This window comes from Panthera pardus, unplaced genomic scaffold (assembly GCF_024362965.1).
Source record: "Panthera pardus isolate Hobbes unplaced genomic scaffold, ASM2436296v1 HiC_scaffold_15, whole genome shotgun sequence".
Lineage (NCBI taxonomy): Eukaryota > Metazoa > Chordata > Mammalia > Carnivora > Felidae > Panthera > Panthera pardus.
The window spans coordinates 70,543,849-70,565,981 of record NW_026526710.1 but is presented as its reverse complement, the minus strand read 5'-3'; the positions used below and the strand labels follow the sequence as shown (position 1 = coordinate 70,565,981).

At 42.9% G+C, this 22,133-nt stretch overlaps 1 protein-coding gene across 2 annotated transcripts in view; it reads right to left on the bottom strand.

Annotated features, from left to right (window-relative positions):
- Positions 1 to 9,585: 9,585 nt before the first annotated feature.
- Positions 9,586 to 22,133, bottom strand: part of ONECUT2 (one cut homeobox 2) — a 57,994-nt gene continuing 45,446 nt past the window's right edge. The window contains exon 2 of one of the 2 annotated variants that reach the window (XM_019463803.2): positions 9,586 to 21,911. In XM_019463803.2, coding sequence (XP_019319348.2) covers positions 21,625 to 21,911 — 287 coding nt within the window. In that variant the 3' untranslated portion in view covers positions 9,586 to 21,624. The remainder of the gene's footprint in view (positions 21,912 to 22,133) is intronic. The other variant, XM_053902765.1, reaches the window with a different exon arrangement.

The following is a 22,133-nucleotide window of genomic DNA, read 5'->3' as shown; positions in this document are numbered from 1 at the left end:
CAACGATCTCCCAACTTTCTCTCCACCGTCAGCAGTTCATACGCTGTTTCCATCCCCAACATCCGCACACAGGCTGAGGACAGCTGTGTCCTTCTCTTGGGGGATGTCCTGGGCCACAGCAATGCCTCCCACGCTGCTAGGTGGCCTCAAGCACCCAGAACCTTCAGCCTTTGTCCAATTTGGATCCCCCTTCAGTTTTAGTTCAGCTTACATCTTACATATTTAAAAAGGATAGAGCCTCTTAATTTTCTATTTCTAATCTTCAGGAGCCCTATCCAGTTGTTTTGGGGAACGTGTTAGGAACTTAGTTTTACCATTTCATAATATCTCAGTTTCTTGTTTAAACAGTCTGCTTCAGGAAATAGTTGAGTCTCCTAGATTTCCTCCCCTTTCCTTCCTCCTCGCCAAGTTTGTGTGTTTTATTTAGGGGAGGGGAGGGGAGGGGAGGGGAGGGGAGAGTGGAGTGAAGGAAGGCATATAAGCAGGTGTGTTCGATTAGGTTCTCTGGGAGGTAGACCCAGAGACCCAAGATCCACATGCAGGTTTACCGGGAGGTGCTTTGGGGAGCAACCCCCATGAGGAGTGAGGAAAGCGGGACTGAAAAGAAGGAAAAGTTGGCCGGCAGTTTTCGGGGGTAAGTTCAGTTCAGGAGGATTACATTAGGAAACCCCTTTGGTCACAAATCCAATGCATGTTCTCCAATCCAGCTCTACCAATGAAATGGGTTTTTAAAAAAGACTTTAACTTCTATGTCTCTTTCTCAATTCGTTCCGAATTCAGGAGAAGACAGGAGGATTTTTTACTGGCCTGAAAATCGAGCCAGAGTGGTACAGGTGAAGGTAGTGATGACAATATCAATGATGGTAACGGTGAGGATCATTGAAAGCTCAGACGAGGTGATTCCAAAATAGTTCTGGTAGGAGATGTATTTGTAGCCACTGCTTCATCCCAACACCAGCTGCTTTCTTTGTGGTTTCAGTTTTGCAGCTCTATTAGCATCCTTTAAAAATTCACTCTCGTGGGCTCTCCGTGTACCCACAGCCGAGAGTGAATTCTTATTCCCGCTCTGTCTGCTTGTCGGTGGTTGGGAAGTCCCACATCATCGGCGTCAGCTCCCCGGAGTTCTAGACACGTGTCCTGGATGGAGTTCCCCAAGGGTGAAGTGAAGACACAGAAATGGGAGCAGAAATGGGAACAGCTTCTGAATGGCCATCAACTATAACATCAAGCTGCGAACACATTTTGTAGAGATGTTGGAAGGGTGTTTGAACTACCTTCACTTCTACAGACGTCTGCTTCTTAGCAATCAGGATTTCCTGTGGAAAGAATGCAGGAGTAGGAGTCCCCAGCTGTGAGTACTAATCGAAACTGAAGGAAACTACAGGGATAAGAGCTTAGCCCTGGAGTCAGGCTGCTTCGCGGTGACCTGTGGCAAGTTACTTCTCTCTATGCACCAGTTCCTTCATCTGTGATGTAGGAGATAATTACAGTACTTGCCTCATAAGTAGTTGGGAGAACAAAAGACAAACCATGTAAAGTGTTCAGCACAATGTCCAGCACATAGCAAATATTCGTCCACCTTAACTGTGATTAGATGAGTGTGAAGAAGGTGATTTAAACTCTTGGCACCTAATTATTCGATGGGGATAATAATACACGTGTTCCAGGTTGTAGGGGAAAATGAGATGAATAAATGCGATATAAAGGATTATAACTTATATTGAAATTAACGTATGCTCTCCAATCTTTTCTAACGTAGGATGTGGATAAAACATGGACTTTGGGGGACGCCTGGGTGGCTCAGTTGGTTAAGCGTCCAACTTCAGCTCAGGTCATGATCTCACGGTTCATGGGTTTGAGCCCCGCGTCAGGCTCTGTGCTGACAGCTCGGAGCCTGGAGCCTGCTTCAGATTCTGTGTCTCCCTCTCTCTCTGCCCCTCCCCCACTCACGCTCTGTCTCTCTCTGTCTCAAAAATAAATAAAAACATTAAAAATTAAAAAAAAACATGACTTTGGTTGTAATGACTGTGACTCATTTTAAGAGACATTAGCACGGATAGTTCAGTAATGTGTGTCAGCTTGTTCACGCTTCAGTCTGGGGGCAGTAAATCGTCCTCATCAAGGGTGCGCAGCCTTGGATGGTGAGTGACCAGCGTTTCTGAAGGGCAGGGCAGCCACCACTCACACCAGTACTCTTCAGCCACCATCTCAGTCAGCACCCGCTCTGCTCATTAGCATAATGAATGCAGAAGTGGCGTTTTAATGGTGAAAATAGTAGACCATTGATTATCATGAGAAGTGTGACAAACGGACCCTGGTGTGAGAGATTAAAGGTATTTAAGGTAATTGGGTTGGAGAGCCCCTCCCACCCTCCTTTGCGAGCATAGGGTGTAAGAGTCCAGTGGCACCTTCAGCGTGCACCGTTGGGGGATATGCAGGAGGCCTGATCCCTAGAAGACCTGTGTTCCATCCTTGGTTGAGGAAGTTGCTTTTTGTCTGATGCTGCCCAAGGGCTAACGAAAGCCCGTCTCTGGAATGTTGCTGGGTCTAGAATATGGATAGAGGTCCCTGTAGGACAGAGAACTCAGACTTCGTTGAGGTTATACAGCAGGTAATAATACGTAGCGTAGTGACTAATTTGCTCATAGAATTGGTTAAATTCTCATATGTGGCAGTATTTGGTCTTAGACTCACTTTCTTTGAAATCTGACAGGGAGTTTTGGGGATGTAGATAACTTTTGCCCATCTCAGAGGCTTTGGGTGGCTATGATTAGCAACCACAAAGAACCCAAATTTTGTATAGGACCAAATTGGCTTAGTCAATTCATGACAATTTTTATGAATAGTTCTTGCAGGGCAGAACAAGTGAGTTTAGGGGCTCAGTCAAGTGTCCAACTCGTGGTTTCGGCTCAGGTCAGGATTTTGTGAGTTCAAGCCCCATGTTGGGCTCTGAGCCAGCAGGGTGGAGCTTGCTTGGGATTCTCTGTCTCCCTCTCTCTCTGCCCTCCCCCACTTGCATCATCTCTGTCTTTCTCAAAAAAAAAAAAAAAAAACAATTAAAAAAAAAAGAACAAGCGAATGTATTCTTCTAGTTACACTTCTGTTGTCGGGGCTAATTGTTAAGTAACGTCTTATGACATGGTATTTACAGGTATGCACTGGTACAGATGCCACAACATGGCTCTCCTTTCCTTGGGGAATCCACGTTTAAATAGGCATCTTCAGGTGGGCTTTGAAACTGATAGTCCTGGGCTCAAATATCCTAGCTCCACTAGTGTTGTCCAGGGCAAGTTACCTAACCTCTCTGAGCCTCAGACTTCTATTTTTATGAAATGATAGCTATCTTCAATAGCTCACATCCATACCTACCGCGCGCTGCCTGATGTTCGCAATAACTTTGCCAATGAGGCAGGACAGTAGCACATTGTCATATTCTTATGCCCAGTAGATAGGAAAATGGAAGATGAGAGAATTTGAGTGACTTGCCTATGTTAGCTAGAGGTGGACCTGGCGCCTGAGTTCAGACCTTCTGACTCAAAACCCTGGTTCCCCTCCCATGCGAGAGCTAAAGTAAAAATGGAAACATGATGCAGACATCTAAATATTAACCATGTGAAGAGCATACTGTGCATTTGAGGTTGGTTATGTGGGGAGAGGGATGTCCTCTCTTCCTCCAAATCCAGATCACTTGGCCACGCTTGAGTGGTGCTCAGCTGAGTGTGTTAAGAAAATGTAGTACTTAGAAACCTACATGAGGCGAGAGAGGCCTTTTTTTGAGCAGCCCAGTTTGGGGTGATCCCCATTTCTTCTGAATTCTGGGCAGTTTTTGATTGTTTGTGCCATTTATTAGGCATCTAGCAGAGATGACTCCGTAGACACAGTGATTTCATGGTATATGTTTTATCGCTGCAACCAGAGAAAGCGTGCCACACGAACCTCCGGTCCCTGTGGTACATACAACACTGAATGACTAGGTCCAAGGGGGTCAGTTCTGATGTCTGGGTCCGAATGCTGGTGCTACCACTTACTCTGGTTCTACCCAGGTAGCCTCATGTAGCATGACGGTCCCTGCCCCAGCCTACTGCACAAGGTTGCCATGTACTGCAAGGAAGGAGGGTTATGGAGGTGACGGCATAGTGAGTGCTTCCAGGGCTGGCTGCCACCATTACTTTTACTTCCAGAAATAATTATTCTCCATGAACAGTTGTGGACTGACCAGTGTTTCCTCCTGCTTGATAGGTCTACAGGAATTTGTTCCTGCTTTTTCTTTTCCTTTCACAAGTACTTTCCCTTCTTAAAAATCGCCCCATTAAAAAGTCCAGGGAACAGATAAAAGTAAGAGAAGGGACTTGTAAGGACTGTGGCTAATACTTTGGGGTATTTTGGCGGCCCCTGGGTGGTTCATTCGGGGTTTTGGCTCAGGTCATGATGTCACAGTTTCGTGGGTTCAAGCCCCACATTGGGCTCGGCACTGACAGTGTGGAGCTTGCTTGGGATTCTCTCTCTCTCCCTCTTTCTCTGCCCCTCCCTTGCTTGCACTGTGTCTGTCTCTTTCAAAAATAAATAAACTTAAAAAAATAATTTTGGGTATTTTGACTTAAGGATACCCTTTCCCATCAAATGACTCCAACCAAAGTCTCGACAGATGGCCTCGTGTCAACAAGCTTCCCAAAAGAGAAAGTATTTCCCTCCAATGAGTCCAATCCAAAGGGTCAGTCAAAGGGTCCACCGATATTACAAATTTCTTTTGTTTCTGCTGTCCTGATGAGGCTAAAGTGAGACCAGACGTCTCTGAGATTTGAAACTTTCCAGCTTTAGCCACTGTTTAACTTTCTGAGTAACAGTGATGGATTATTCAAGGCAGAAGATAGCAGAGGTAGAAGAGGTTTTGGTGATCATCTAGTTTAGACCTGGCCTAGCACGTTTATTGTTCTCTAAGATGGTCTTCTTTGTCCAGAAGCCTGAATAAATAAGGGCATGCCATTTGGGGAAGAAAGATGCCGATAGCAGATAAGAAGGATTCCATCTTAGAACCAAAGGCCATGCTATTTCAAGATCTCCATGATTGGCCCCAAGGTCGTGCTTGGCCCAGTGCTCTTCCCTGCATGTGCCTGAGGTAGCCCAGAATTCCTCCAGAGTATTCTAGCAGGAAGAGCTCCGTGCACAGCTCCTGCCTTCCCAGGGCTTCCCACCAGCCCTGCACATGGAATAGTGGGCAGATACCAGTAGCTGAGGCTGGTAGTTCATTTACCAACAAAACAAGCGTCTAAATCATTGTGTTTGGGCAGATTTTTTCAATCCTGTAAAGTCAGCCTACAGGTGATAACCTGCACTACAAGTTTGGAAGTTGTAAATAGTTTTCTTATAAAATGAGTCCAAGCTATACAGTAAAGGTATTTGAAAGAGTGGGCACAGATTAGGGTTGGAATTGTGAAAAAATTAAAAAAAGGAGAACCAGTAGGCTTTACAGTAATGTTTTACAAATTTGGCTGGACCTTCGTTTAGAATCTCTAGGAGAACTTTAAAACGTATAGATTGTAGAAGATTGCAAAAAAAAAAAAAAAGTGCATGTTTTTCACTCCTCCTTTGGCAATGTGATTGTGCACCTCTTCCCATCAAGACCTAGAGTCTCTTTTCACTCTTCTCCCTGTGAATCTGGGCGGGACCGAGACCAGGCAGTCCCCCTGGGGAGCTGACAGGCAGATACATGAGCCAGCCAAGACGAGAAGAGACACCCAGTTGAGACCAGTCCAAATTGGCAACCAACATGGTGGTTTCTTTGAGTGTGTATGTGTGTTTGAACATAGTTTTTTATTTTTTTAAATTTTTTTAAATGTTTATTCTTGAGAGAGAAAGAGAAACAGAGCATGAGTGGGGGAGGGGCAGAGAGAGAGAGAGAGAGAGAGAGAGAGAGAGAGACAGAATCTGAAGCAGGCTTCAGGCTCCAAGCTGTCAGCACAGAACCCGATGCAGGTCTCAGACCCACAAACGGCCAGATCATGACCTGAGCCAAAGTCAGACGCTTAACCAGCTGAGCTACCCAGGCGTCCCATGAATGTGGTTTTTTTTTTTTTTTTTTTTTTAAGTCATTGTGTTTCAGAGCGGTTTGTTATATGACAAAAGCTAACTGATACATAAGTATTTGGGGTCCACCCCGTCAAATCTGATTGGTCTGGGATGAACCTCAGTATCAGTATATTTTAAAAGTTCTCTAGGTCATTCTAATGTATCCAGAATTGAAAACCACTAGCCTAGATAAAGGCACTAACTTCTTCATGGGCTGGGTTATAAGTGGGTTTTTCATTTAGACCAAAGGTCCAGTGGAACTCCTTTGCTGCTTGGGGATATTTAAGTTTAAAATGGATTAAAGAACTCTGTAACTCATTAAATTTAAAAAATAATATGCCAAGATATGACTTATGCCAAAAATATAAATATCTTCAAAAGCTCTTGACAGAGATGTAAAGGGCTTCAGATATAACCTATCCTAACCTTAACCTTGTTGGAGAAATTGAAGCCCAGAGAGTGTAAGTGACTTCCTGAAAACTATATAATTTATGTCAGAGCCTAAATTCCATATGAGGTCTGTGGCTCCAAATTTGTTTTCATTCTTCCATATGGTGACAATAAAGTGATCCCCTTTTCAATTCACCACATGCAACCTCAAATGGAATCTGTATAAGGACAAGGTTAGGATAGGTCATCTCTAATGTTTTAATGGGTTAAGAATAAGACAGTCTTTACAGGGCATCCCCAAACCTTTATGGTTGATAACACGGTTGACAGATTTGTTAATTATGAAACGTGTCTTGCGTCCTGTCAGAGGTAAAGAAGTTGCAACCTTTAAAGCAGAGCAACTTTACTGTTCTTGATGAAACCATGATGGGATGCGATAGGGGAAGGATACTTAATCCTTTCCATGGAAAGAGAAAGAAGCCAACTGAGCCATGGTCAATGAATGAAAGCAGTTTATTTGACATTAATTGCAGAATTTACAGCACTACCATTTAATGATAGGAATAAAAATAGAAAGAATCCAGTGTAAGCAATGTTGTGGACAAAACATCAGAGTGGGAAATGAGCAAAATTGAAAATGCAGTTAACATTCAAAGAAATCTTTCAAAGGATTGGGAGCTTATCAAGGGGTGAGCAGCCCCTCGATAATGGTGTGTGATCCTCACCCCCACCAGGATTTCAGGGCAGCCACTGAACATATACCCTGTTGACCATCCCTGGAAAATCTTTCAATACAGTCCGACTTAACATGTCTGAGATGGGGCAAAATCGGGGATAGAATATGCTTTGCAAATATAGCTCAGGGTGTAAAGAAAATAAGAATGTGGATTAACTAGTGTGTGGGTTTTCTTTTTCAAAATAAAAAGGAGTGCAAGTTTTAGGGGTATGTTTTACCGATTTTAAATCTGAGAAGCGATGTCAAAAGGATTGACCAATAAAGTGTAAAGCTTTCCTCTGTGATTTTCTTGGAGATAATATGCGAAAAATCAGGAAAAGAGAACAAGAGGTGTGCACACGACTCTTTGATTTCTTGTCATCTTGGATCTGGATAGAGGTCTATGAAAGGTAGCTGGGTTTCTACAACAAGGCTGGATTTCTAGAAGAGCTGACCTGTGAGTCATGTGGCAGAACACGGCTCCGAATGAGGGAGGGGAGTGTTAACCCTCTGCAGCCACTTTCCCATGGCTTAACAAGTCTCTTTACATTTTAAAACTTTAAATAGAGCTGGGGCAAATTCTTCTCTCTTTTCCTCTTCCTCCCTTCCCTCATCTTAGTCACCTTTAAAACCACAAAGCAACCAACAGATTGCAAGAAAGGATTCAAGCTCCACAGGCCAGCATGTGATACTAAAACGTGTTTTTAGTACCCAAAATAAACACATTTGAGATCAGGGCCTAAAGTGAGAAAACAGCCAGGACTCACTCAATCCTGAGAACAAAAGCCCATGAAAGAAAAGACATTAGAACTTGTTCTCGCTCACTTTGGGGGAAGGAGAGCTTCTCTAGTAAGAATTCATTGGCCAAGAAAGAATCTATTGTACCTGTACTAATAAAATGTTAATTTGGGTAGAAATATGCGAATAGGAAAGATGAAAAAAATTGGCCAGGCTCTTTCTCGGCAGTCCAGGAAAACACTTTCTTGGAGAAAAGCAAAGGATGAAGTCTCAAGAGCACTAATTGAAACGTTCGTCAGTCCCTATTATTGTTGCCCATAAAATTATTTGGCATCCTAGACTGGGAGAGAAAAGCCTGAACTGCTCCAGGATGAAGGGGGGAGAATAAGATCTGGATGTTGGCGATCTAGATTAGAAGAAAACCCAGCACCAAGAATATGCCTGCATTATCTCAGTCCTTGCCTGCCAAACTTAGATGTTCTTTACCATTTCGTTAATGTGAAAGTTGTCTTCTTTTTTCAGGAATTCCAATTTGGCAGACGTCTTACAACCTTGTGTGGTGAAAAGTTTGCCGGCACCATTTAGACACAAAGTGACATAGTAAAGAAAGGAAATAATATTCTGTCTTCAAGGAAGTATCTGTTCCGGGTATGACTCCCTACCCAATAGCTAGCCTTTGAATACTTCACCTCTCTTCCTAGGTAGCAGGCTCCCTGTCATAATCTGAAAAAAACTTTCCTAGAGAGCAAACTGACTCTGAAACTAAATGCCAAACTGACTCAAAGCGAGGAAGATGGAGGAAACTCCAAGCTGTACAGCTTCTTAAATAGGACTTTCAAGCAGAGATAAAGTACGCGTTGGCGGGCCGTGTCCTGGTTGGTTTGACTGCTGTGGTTCCGCCGGTCCCTTACGAAAGACCAATAGCACAGGGCATGTGCATGGCCCCTTCAGAGAGCAGCAAGGCACAAAGAGGCAGTGAGAGGTTCTTTTCTCTCTGGTATTTTTCCAGATCAAAGAACTGGGACTAGCTGAAGTACAAATTAGAAACAAAATGACAGAAAAACCCATTCATACCTTTCTTTGTTTTCCACATAACTGTCGGCAAAAGTGGACAAAAGTGGATGGAATAACTAAACCAGGATGCGGAGGAAGAGTGGTAAGGGGGATTCTGGTTGGAAAGAGCCCGACTGGACTGTGGGACCTGTATGCTTTGCGGTAGTTAAGGTGGGGAAGCCAACCAGATGGGCCACCCACATCCTTGGCTGGCAGAGCCCCACCTGGGGAAAGATGGGTGCTTGGTGGGCCACTGAAGATTGGGGATTGCTATTCTTTCTTCCTTGCCTTTCCTATAAGAATTGGGGTCTGCTTTCATGCTGGCATGTGCTCAAGGACAAGGGATCTCAGAGAAGTGCTGGCATTGAGAGAGAGAGAGAGAGAAAGAGAGAGAGAGAGAGAGAGAGAGAGAGTATAAAGTTAGCAAGCTTGGCCCAGCTCTCTTTAAAGTGACACTCAAGGAGATCTCTTCCTAGAGCCCAAATCTACCTTCTTGCCCAGGACCTTAATTTTCCAGGCCATGGCCACGTTCCCCCATGAGAGCAGGAGCAGAATCCAGGCCAAGCTGAGGAAATTCCATAGTTCTGTGTCTCCAAGGAAAGGACGTCCACGGGCACAAAGCATTGAGTAAAAACCTTTTAATAACAAAATAACATTCACGATGTAGCTACTTCAGTTGTCTGGAAAACTCAGCTTACACTTGATTCAACATATCACTTTCCACAAAGTTGTTTTTTTTTTTTTTTAAAAAAAAAAAGGACATAAAATGGCATAACAAAATACACCTCGAGTTTCGTAAGACAAGTCTTCTTGGCAAATCCTGGTGAGCAAGACCCATGCGTTGCTTGTAATAAAAAGGGCTGGGCACGTTCATGTCTCAGACACTCCTCTGTTTACTTTGGATCGAAAATGCATTTGAACTTTGTAGATGTTATAAAATCTGCACCAAGATATCTGTGGGTTTGCGCATGTGAGGAGAACTTCACTGGAACAAACAATTGATTCGGTTTATTGCAGAAGAACATATAAAGCTTTCTGGAAGGTTGAACACTATTACAATCATTAACTGTCTTACAAAAGCCAACTGAAAATTCTTCTATCCATTCCCATCTTTGGCAAATTAATAAGGGGAAAAAATTAAAAAGACTATATATTACAAAGCTTTTATTATCACAAGCTACTTTATAAGGCCAAATAAAAAATATGCTTGTTTCTATTGGTGATGAAAGCGCGTTCCCCCAAATTCTCGTTGACCAATAATAGGAATGTTCCACTGTTGGTGATTTCCGATATTTTGCATAGCAGATGGCTGTTTTCCCACCACTGTTTCCCTAACTGCACTCTCCTACGCAGAATAAAGCGTGCTTGGCAGTTGGTTTGGCTTTATGTCAAGCATACTGATTTGGGAAATAGGTATGAAACTTGAGAATGAGTTTCAGACCCCAAATGTAAGGAAGAACAAGTCTGCCCGACCCACTGCAACTGTAAAATACTTTTTGAGATACAGCGGCCTCAGATAATTGGGGAGTGAAACCAAGATGGTTTCCCAAAACTGTGTTTCAGAACTTCTTATACTCCCTTTAGGACAAACATAAAATTGTTGGGCAGGACACAGAGTCACCTCTGACTCTTGGGAGCAAGAAGCATGATTTGGCTGCACAGGTGGTGTTTTGAGAAATGGCCATTTTGGCCTAAATCACTGGAACAGTTGGTGGGGTTGTCCGGGAGAACGGACAACAAAGCCAGAGAGTAATTGCCGATATTGACTCCATTTGAGTTGCTACTGAGAACTGACCTGACCACAAAATACCAGAAGAAACCAAGCAGAAAGTGGCCATTCCCGGGCAGAGATCTAGGAGAGGCGAGGGCTGGATGAATTCACATCTCCAAATACACAGGCCAGTTAGGTCCGAGGTCATGAACATAAAGCCAAAGTGACTCCTTTCCGAGGACATTAAAAATGCAGAGTTGTTTTTCAGCGCTTGTTTCCAGACCCCTCTCAAATACAGTGATACTGCTGGGTCATGAGGATCCCAATTTGTGGAATGCAAGTTGGTAACTCAAACTTGGAATGACCTTTCTCGCAAAATTTGAACTTGATTCCATCTGACTCATTTTGAAATCCCAACAGATGTAAGCGTATTTTTGAGGTGAGACATCTCCCAATAAAAGCAATATTACCAATGTCTGAGGCTGAACTGTGTACATTTTCACAGTTTAATGTATACACAACTGTTCCACAATTGCTAACAAACGATGGGCGCCCATGCATAAAAAAAGTCCATTGAACCAAAGGGGAAGATCTAGTTCAAAATGAAAAATGTTGCTATTAAGACCACAATGCATCACACTGCTAAAGTTTTAGCCTCATGCATAAAATTATAGCACTGATTGGCAGTTGCTAATTATAATACTACACTGTTAACACAGAACAATTAATTGTTCAGACCAAGTAGCACAAATGTAGAAAATAATTTTTTTTTTTCAACAGAGCAAATGAACACAGATTGTTTCTTCAGCAAAATATGAAACTGTAAACTTTGGGCTCATTCTGCAACTTTCCCCAATCCAGAATAAATAAAATTCAAAGGGGGAACAAAAAAAGAACATACATTTTTTTTTTTAAGCGCACCTTTTTGTCTATTACAAAAGCACAACCTAAAACGTATAAAGCTTTTTTTTCTTTTTTTCTTTTTTTAAATCACAGTTACCAAAAGAAACAGTGAATAATTTATTACATACGCTATAATAACATTACTCTAAACACTATTATCTATGAGGTATATCTGAGAAAATTCGGTAAGGAATTGCGCGGTCTGCATTGCCAACATGCCCAGGTTCATAGTAAAGCTTTGGAACCATGAAGGACTAGAAAAGGGACAAGAACGGGGGAGGCAGAAGGAGGAGACAGAGAGAAAGAACCTTTGGTATTAGTACAAACCGTGTTCTTTGCAGGGTTGCGTTGCAAAGCACCACAGTACAATAAGCCCACCAATTTACCATATGGAGGCCCAGTTGAAGCTGAGGTATTCACAGGAAGGATTAAAAAAAGCACAGAGAGGTCCAGACTGGCTAAATCGTTGCTTTGGTTCAAGCAAGGCACTCGTCCCGTGGTTATGTCACACTTTGCAAGTGAAGCATGAGGCTGGGGTTGGGGGGTGGGGGGCGGGGGTGTTGCTGAGGAGGGGTCTGCCAATCGAGGGATGTTTTCTGTGTTCAGGCTGCAGTCGCTCTCTCTAGGTTCCCTCTTGTGGGGGTTTGGTGGTAGGAAGGCTGGGGAGGAAGGTGTTTGCTTCTAGGGGAGCACCCTTGCTCAACCGTCGGATCTTCTTTCTTAAGTCTCCCCGGTATTCTGAGGATTCTATTTTTAATAGGAATTGGGGAAGAAAACCAAATGGAAGGAAGGCCTTATGAGTTTGCCTTGTATGGGGGAAGATGGAGCTTGGAGCTTGTCTGGACGGGAGAGGACTTTCGAATAGATCTGTACTGGAAACTGCAGAAAGGGGCAAGCGGCTCCTAGCCTGCCGGTCTGCCTTCCACTAGCTACAGTCTTTTGATGCATGGGACACATGAGCCGATTGGTCTTTTCCCTTCTTAGCTTCTTTGCCTAGCGGTCTTTTTAAAAGCTCAAAGATAACTCTATTATGTGAAGTGGGAAATACTAGTACTCAATAAAGAGCCATAAAGACTAGAGGGGGATCTTTGCATATGTCTAAAACCCATTTGGTCAAAAGCTGCGAATGGTTCATTGGCTAACATACAAATCACTCTGATGAATGGATCTTAATGGTGATTTAATCATTGAATGGACCCAAAAGAAAATTTAAAAAGACCAATTCATTTTATGAGTAAGAAGGGAAGAGAGAAGCAACTTCAAGTCAGTTGTTTCTTAAAGTGGCCTGTCTATTCCTGTGAACTTTTAGGGTCACCTTCCATTTACAATGAATAATCCTTAAGGATCCAAGGATGTGAGGCTTAAACTTCTCAGAAATACAGAGCTGGCCTAGAAACCAAGTATACACACCTACAAATCAAGAGGAAGAGGCCAAAAGCCGAACCCCTTCCGTGTCACACGTGTACTGCTCAAATTCCCTTTCCTGATAAATATGACCTAAAAATATCCATAATAATCAAACTCAGCAGACCAAGAATGAACTTTCTCTTCTCGCTGAATTCAATGCTTATATATACAACATTTTGTAACGCAGAGGTTCAACAGTGGTCACCCGGATCAATGCACACTGCCAGGGTGAAAACCCCTCTGTGAGCTTTAATATTGCAAGACCGACCACCTTTACAAGCGACTGATCATAGGTGACGTCACGTTGAGATTTTAACTGGACAAACGCTGTAATACCTGTGGCTTCTTCCACAGCGTGAAAACATTAAGTGACAAGCCCCAGGCTCCGCTCGTGGCTACAGGATTGCCACCTTCCTCTCTGCTACCATGTGGCCCGTCTCATGCAGAGGTGGCACTGAGCCGGGGGTGCAGCTCTGGAACAGTAGGGCAGGAGGCCCGTCTGGGCTTTGCCTCCAGACAGCTGTTGGACTTGGGTAAATATTTCACTCCTCCAGGCCCCTGGGGGTTGGACCACGTGATTTCTAAGGTCCCTTCCAGCTCTTCCCCTCAATGATTAGAATTTCTATGGTTCAGGAATTAGAAATCTTTACTGTGACAGCTCCAAAGCGGGGACAGAGGTCGTGGCTAGCACTGAAGGCCACTTCCATCCAGCCTTCTTCACCAATTTGAAACTGGGATTTAAGGAATCCAATTACAGCAGCATCTGAACATGTGCAGGGGACAGCGAACAAATGAGAGAAACACAGAAAATATCCCTTTCCAAATTAGCAGCCACCGTCACATAGATAATTATTTCTTTGGGGTATCTGAGCCGCTGTAAATACCATATGTCAGAGAGAATAGTTAAAATTATAAAAGAGCACAAGCAAAATGCAGACCGCACAGAGAAAGAAATCTTTGGTATCTTTGGTGTCTTCAACACGATTAAAATTACAAATGGAAAAAGTCAGTGAGGTAGCCTTCTTTGGTTCTCACTAGAAATAGAAAGTTTTTCCTTTTTTTTTTCCTTTTTTTTCTGCTTTTTTTTTTTTCCCTTTTTTGTTTTGTTGTTTTACACACACACACACACACACACACAGAGTTCATTCTTGGAAGCAGCTAGTGTAAGGGTTTTCTCTCTTTTTGCTGTTACGATCTTTTCAATTTATTTTTTCCAGTTTCTGTGAAGCCGCCCTGAAATCCAGGCTGGTGAAGCAGGGTCTGAATGTACAGGTTCGGGTTGAATAGTCATCTGCTCGTCCACACACTTTGCTCTGTTGTTCTGACAGCAAACAAGCTGCAGTGCTCTCTATTGTTTTAAATAAAAAATATAAACTATACGGTGCACCTTTTGTAGATGCTGAATAAGTTAAATAAATAAGTTACGATAGGAAGGCTCTGAGGGCCCCAATAATTAAAAGGTGAAGTTTGCCTGCTACCAGGTGGGGCTGCAAACTTAAATTAAATAATTTAATAATCACTATTTAAACTATTTCCAGAGTTAATTCAAGAAGGAAAAATACCTTGATTTTTTTTCTTTCTTTCCTTTTTTTTTTTTTTTTTTTTTTTTTTTTGTTGGTAACCTGTATTTCTTCCCTGTCTGTAACAGAATTTCACTGCTTTATAAAGCAAACTACCTTTCAAGAGAATTCTAAATGAAAGCTTGCATCTCTGATGCACCATTGGTCTATAGTTTGATAAATAAGTACAAGGAGTAAAATCAAAGTAAGACGATTAAATAATTACCCAAATCCTACACTTTTGTGTGCTAGAAACTAATTTAAATAAATTAATTACATGAATGGTACATAGCTTGTTGGGTCATAACCCAAAGAGACAAGGGGGAGAAAAAAGTTTCTTTTAACTGTCTTCATTCTCTTGATGGACAAAATGTATAGCCTCTTTCGAAAGTCTAAATGAAAATAAAGCAGGAAATCATAACCTCTCAAGCTTTCTCATGTTCATAAAGACCACTGAGATGTGACAAGCACAAAGGAAAAATCCCCGCTTTCCCCCTGTAGCTGGTGCAGCCCCCACAACACCACAGCACATTGTCTCAACCCTGGAAACCAGAGCTCATTTTTCTCCTATTAGTTTGCACTTTGTTTTGCTATTTTTTTTCTTTCGTTTTGTTATTTTTTTTTGTTTTTTTTTCTTTCTTGTCTTTTTCCAGGTCTTTGGATTTAGCCGTAGTTATGAGAGATCCAGAATAAAGCTATTCAACCGAAGTCATCAAGCATATGTGTCATTCTTCCTCAGATGAGTAAACAATATCCAAGGTTTCTTGAAAGTTGAGTTTATCTTGGATGTGCCCAAATGAAAGCAATTCCGAGTGTACACCACGAGGATGCTGGGATACTTTTCTTTCCTGCACTTCAGTTTTTTTCAACGTTATAATAAATAAAGCAAGGTACATCGTAGAAGGCTCACGTAGATGTTAAATGATCTCTTAAATTCATTTATTGTAACAGATGACAGTAGCTATGTATGGAGATGTCTGTACACACATGTCTGCACAGTCTGGACACCCACAGGTACTATGTGCTGCTACGGGGATACACAGGGATGTCGAGAGACATCCCTAAATCCATATACATCCACGCTGACGGACTGTATAAGCTTTAGGCAAACTGATCTACCGAGGTTTATGTTCTGTGAAGTGTCTGTGAAATGGAAGGCTTCCATGGAATGAACACCCCTGTAGCAATATGTTTTTTTCCTATACACATTTTCTCTACTACAAAGGTCTTAGCTGGTTAATTCCAGTCAACCAAACTCAAAACCCTATAAGGAATGCTGGGGTTGTAGCTTTAACTTGCCTCAGACTGTCAGAGTCATTTTGGTATCTGAGAACAATGAGCCTTTCTGGTCCCGGTGGGATTCATGCGATAGCCCGTGGGCCTCAATTTGTGTCTCATGCGATAGCCCATCGGCCACAGGCTTTGTGTCTACCCATATGTAAGGCCTTATATTATTTTAATAATTATTTTTGTATTTTATAACACATTCTGAGGCTTTCTAAAACAACCCCCCCTCCCTGCCCCCCCCCCTTGGAAGGAAATAAATCATGGACGGAAAATAAGCTTTGGGACGTCCTTATTTAAAGCCAATGTCATTAATTTATGGGACTTCTTCCTTTAGGAAGGATTTTGTGGCCTTACTTGAAAGCTAGAATCTCCTATTGTTTTACAGGTGACTTGGTCTTAGCTAAGTGTACAAAATTATTAAGCTACCAGTCTTGCACGTGAATATTAGAAAGTTCTAGGCACACCACCTCCATCTATCATTGCGTACTCACTCCCCCCGGTTAGGCTAACAGGTCTGAATCACACAGCATCAGCAGCAACAACAACAAAAAACCATCTCTGATCTGTTAAGAATCATGACTGTTATTTTCACAGTATTCATGTTGGGGCCTTCGGGTCAACCTTAACCACATGATCATCTCTTTTTCTCTGCTTTTTAATATAGTCCATTATTCTTCAACAATATTGGGACTCAGGCTGTTCTTTTTATATTTTTAAAAATTCCTACTGTACAACCTCCTGAAAATCAGAGTTCACCACCAAGGTATATTCTTATGACACTTTGGTAATGGTAATCAGACACTTCAGTAATTCTGCCAGCATTTTCAACAGTGGGAAAGTGTCCCCGCCTGTACCGGGTGGTAGTGATTTTTTAAAACATTTGTTCAGCTTTAATGGATTGGCATTAAAAGGTGGGTGCCTGGCATAGGTAAGATTAAGTGATTGATTATATTTGGCTTTGAAATACACTGTTGGAATTACAAAAATGAATATGAATATGTGTGTGTGTGTGTGTGTGTGTGTGTGTGTGTGTCAGGTTTACCTCCCTAGTTTTGATTTCCTTTCAGCTAGAATGAAAAATTGCTTAAATTCCCTAAGCCCACAATTGCCAAGAGCCTGTGGGAAAAAAACGCAGAGGTGATGCTCTGATGTATCCAGAGACAGAGTCATGCTGGGTCCTTCATTTCTTTTTCTCTCCTCTACCTTCAAGGGGTACAACCTACCATTTTACATTTTGGAAAAGTCTTTAAATATCAGGGTTGAGCTTTTATTGTTGTTGCTGTTTTCCTTTAAGAAAGAAATGAGCTGGCTCTGTTAAACAATTCCCTGAAATGAAAGACTTATATCCCCAGTACCAAAATCACGTTAAAAACAAAAGAGTGAGCCAATTTCCCTACAGGAATAAAGAAAGGTAGTTTTCCACTCAATAGCCTTTAGGTTTCTGTTGCCTCAAGAATGTGAATTTTGGTTCAGAACTGTCCCTTCATACTGTCCCCTTTGTTGCTAATGGCTGAGGCATGCTTGGAATTTTTCTTGGCTTGAAGAAACAGACGCTAAAGTATAAGTCCAAGCCCAAATGGTTATGTTCTCTGAGATCATTAACTTAAAGTAAATTTTAAAATGCTTGAGGAAACCCACTTAGTCAAATTCCATTACCTTTCAATTAGCAGGGTTGTTTTTTTTTTCTTTCAGAATTTTTACAAGTTGAAATTCTGTAGGGCTTAAAATTTTGATACATAAATATATGAATACGCTCATGTATTTATATATGTATGTAACTCGTTTCTAAAGGCAAGCGCTTCTCTCCGGTATGACATTATCCAGTAGGGGACACTTAACAAAAGTCCTTGGAGGGAAGTTCTTGCCTTTTTTACATGATGACATCTTCCTCAGGTCACCAGGAACACTGAGGGGGTGTATGTGGCTACACCAGATTTTACCAGTATGGAAATCTCAGGCCACAGAGGCAGCCTCTTTTGGTCTTGACCTCTTCAGAGGATGCCAGAACCCAAACAGTGAGGTTAGCCTGCCGAAGGATCACTAACCAAACCGAGCAGGCTTGGTCCCCAATCCAGTCTCCAGAACGTTGGCCGCAAGTCACAAGGATTTCATTTAGAAATAGCCAAGTTGAAATTCATTTTTCTCAACCCATACGGAGCATTCCCCTGCTGAAATACACTCTTTCCTAGGTCATTTGACAAAAGGGAAATGGGGTATGAGCAAGAGACAAAAGGATACGGGGGCAAGTCCCGGAACATCCGAGGTAGGATGAAGTACAAAAGCCTTGGAGGGCCGCGTTCCTTCACGGCTCCGTGGCGGCTGCCCCTGCGAAGGGAGACTCACATGGCGGGAGCAAGGAGGTGGCACAATGGACGGTGGGGCTCCCAGGGGCAGGACTCTGGGATTCTCCCTGCACCCTGCTTTGCATTTTCTCTCCGGGATCAAGACAAGCCCCCAGTCAGCACCACTGCCTCACTCCAGCGCCCGCTGTGGTTGCACACAGGCTTGTCAATACAAATTGGTAATTACCACCCTGAGGAAACTGATCAACTCATTGCAACAGGAGTTGGACCTCCCCTGTGAGAATTCCCTTTGGTGAATCTGCTCACTGAGGGGATCTGGAACACCCTGACGGGACAGAGTAGCTCCTGGAGAACAGATTTCTGGGCTGGCCTCATCTCCATAGCCAGTGGGAATGGCCCACCGAGCCTTCCCAGCAGTTATAGAAGACGAGCGCCCCACTGGCCCTGCCCCACTTGTGCACCGGGTCTCATGGACAGACCTCACTCGCCACCTTGATTGCGGTTGAGGCGTAGAATAGAGAGGACCCCAAATACAAGTAAAACTCATTTGCACCATGAATCCATTTGTCAACAGGTTAAATGTTGAAATGCTTGAATTTGACTTTCAACCTTTCCTGGGAATTTCCACAGAAATCTGAATACTCCAAATCACCCACAGTGGAAGATGGACTCTGGGATGGCATGAGAGATGAGCAAAATTCTGAACCGAATGCTTAATAAATGAAGCACTTGACCAAAACAAGACATGGATTTGGACGGCAATAATTTTGGGTTATCACCAAATGTCAAGTTGAATCTATATATGTATTCATATATTATATATATATATCTTTCTTTAGAAATGCAACTTTACAGCTGATTTTTAAAAAGCTAATAGAAAAGTAGAAACTGGCAATTATTTTTACATGTTTCCCCCCACCCCCAAATGAAGCCATTATGATGTAGCAATCACATGAACATGAGGCTGTCGATTCCTCTATAAACTCTTTGGTTCTGTGGTTCAGGAGAGGATGTGTCACCAAGACCCCTAACCCTGACCCTCACTCCCCTTCCCTCCCCTGATGCTGAGACTCTGAACATAGAAGGAACCAAGTCTAAGGGATAAGCAAAGAACATTCAAGTGACATTATTCCCCATACTCTGAGGAGTAGAGAGAATAGTTCGGTATCCCAACATCTTAAACTTGGAGTCCATGGAAGCTTTTGAGAGATTCCATGTTGGGGTAGAAAAGCCATAAAACAAAATTAAAGGGAAACAATCAAATCAAATCAATGACCCTTTCCTTTTGTCGCTCAGAAACAAAATTGATTACCTTTACACAGATCAATGACGCGATTAGTATTTTAGCCAGACAAGAGGAGATAATGAATTGAAACAAAAGATGTGAGAAATCCTCATCTTTGGTATTGTAGCTGTTGAGGTTTCTGTTGCTCTGTTCCGTGTTCTTTTGAAAAACTGCATAGGCACAAATTAAAGACAATCTTCAACTTTAAGATTACCGCGTGAGTTGTCAAATGAAGCAGCAGCCGCTGAGGCTTTTCCTTAGATCTGTTCTTGTCTCAACCCTTTCTTTACAATCTGCTTCCAAAAAATGTCCCAAGAGGTCTGTTTAAACACAGTGTGTCTCGCGCTTTTTTTTTGTTTTTGTTTTTGTTTTTTTTCTGGCGTGCTTCCTTCTTGGTGGTGGTGATTTTCATTGATTTACGTATTTATTTATTTATTCATTTTAATGGAACAGTCTTGTTTGTTGCAGAAGTAGGTGCAGAAAAAGTTTCTTTGGTTTCGATTAAGTAATTCATAAAAAAGTCAGTCTCAAGTGTCTGTAAAGAATCATTGCAGCGTTTGGCTTGCTTTGAACACCCCCATGGTGCCCCCCTGGGGCCATTCACTGGTAAGTATGCACATCGTGACCTTCGCAATCTCCCAGAGTTCTGTGGGCGCTCTTCCCCTCGCTGTGGGAAGGTGACAGCCGGGAACCAGAGCTGGCGCGGCAAAGCCGCTCCCTGGGTGGCTTGGCTAGCCGCTTCGCTCAGCCCGATGGTGAGCCAGATGCAAGAGCTGAATGCCATTCGGAGTCGCAGAGGTTTTCTGATTTCTAAAAGTAATCACAGTATTTTTAGGCTAGAAAATGGCAAGTAATAAATGTCTTTGGTTTGCAGTATTCTGCTTCTTTGGTGTGCTGTGTTTTCTCCAGATTTACTCAGCTGTTTCGCGAGGATGATTCGACAATGGAAGAGATTTGGGACTAGATGACCCTCATGAGTAACCCGTACGGTGGTTTGAATTACTTTTTTTTTTTTTTTCTTGCTAGAAAACACTGAAAAACGTCCCTACCAATGGGATGGATGTGGAAATAACTGAAGTCTAAAAGAGTGAGAATGAATTACGTGGCGGTTACAATGCACAATAGGAGGAACCAGGTGACTGATAACTGAGAAGGAACATTAATGATCTAAAAAAATCTAGATCTTTTAAAATGCTGCATTTGCTCCATGTACCGTAACAGTTAAATTGGCCTCCTGAGTGTGCGTGTCTGCATTATGTACAAACAGAATTTGTAGCAAACTGCAAAATGTGCTTGAAGCCATATTCCCAACGGTTCCCTCATGACTTCACAATCAGCGTCTTGAAAATCCAGATGTGGTGAATCCAGAACCTTCCTTACTTCTCTGTTTATCTACGTTGTGCTTGATACGTTGAGCTCGAGAGAACTGATTTTTTTTTTTTTTTTTTGATGGATCCAAGACCACGTGAGATTTCCAGGAGGTAAGGAAAAGAAAATTGTAAACTGGATCAACTTAAAGCTCTAAACCATTCAATGGAACGATGCCTGAGTTGGAAAAACAGGTCCTTGGGTTTTTTGTTTTTAATTTCCATATTTAAAAGTTGTGCTCAGTAATTATCATTCTGATGTTTTGGGGGTTTTTTGCCTTTTTTTTTTTCTACGTTATGGCTGTGAACTTTGGTGTACTGTGGTATGATGAGGCCAAGCACTCAGAAAGCAAATGAGGTCATTCTTGTTGCCAGAAGAATCTCTCACAGTAGCGTCTTGGGAGCCCAATCTCAGAATCCTTCCGCAGGCCAAATTCCCACTGTGACACGGGGGAGCCCTGACCGAAACGGGCCCCAAAGCGAGACCGTTGGCACTGGAAGTGATCCTGAGCTTGGCTGACACCACACTGAAACTAACTCGCTCCAGGAAGGCCCCATTTGGGTTTCTGGGACGCTTAGCATGCTCGGAGGACAATGTCCGGTTCAAAGAGATGAATCTTCAGCTTGCACTTGGACTCCATCGCCATTACAAAAGAAAACAAAAAAAGAACACCTGGCCTATGATTACAGCTAGAATAGTTTCTTTTCGAGAGAATTGTGCTTTCAAATCACCAGTGAAGGGCCCCAGCTAAGAATCCGGTGTCTTTTTCCTTTGCGTTCTCTTTTGGTGTCGGTTGTCCCCATCCGGAGGCGACCTGTGCCCGCCCGAGAGTCCTTCCATCACGCTTTGGTACAAGTGCTGGAGGTGGACGAGGAGGCCCCTGTGCTCAGATCATCCTGCCACTTCTCCAGGCTGCGGCGCCGGGCGTTCATGAAGAAGTTACTGACGGTCGTCAGCTCCAGGCCCAGCTGCTGGGAAATGGTGATCTGCATCTCTTTGGACGGGCGTTTGTTCTCCTTGAAGATGGCGAAGAGTGTTCGGCGTTGGAGGTCGGTGAACACCAGGCGCGATTTCTTCTGGGAATTGTTCCTGTCTTTGTTTGGTTCTTGCTCTTTGCGTTTGCACGCTTGAAGGGAAAGAGAAGAAGGAGCGAGTCAGTACGAGCGTGAGAACCAGCACCTGAGAAGGTGATCCGTTGAAAACATTGACAGAGTCGTACGAGGGGATGTAAGCCGTTAAACTTTATTGTACAAATTGCCCAGCTGTCAATAACCAGCCTTCCCGGTTCATCTCCCGGTGATGGAAGGCACCAGTTAGTGGCGGAAGGGAGGAACGCGAGAATGCCAGG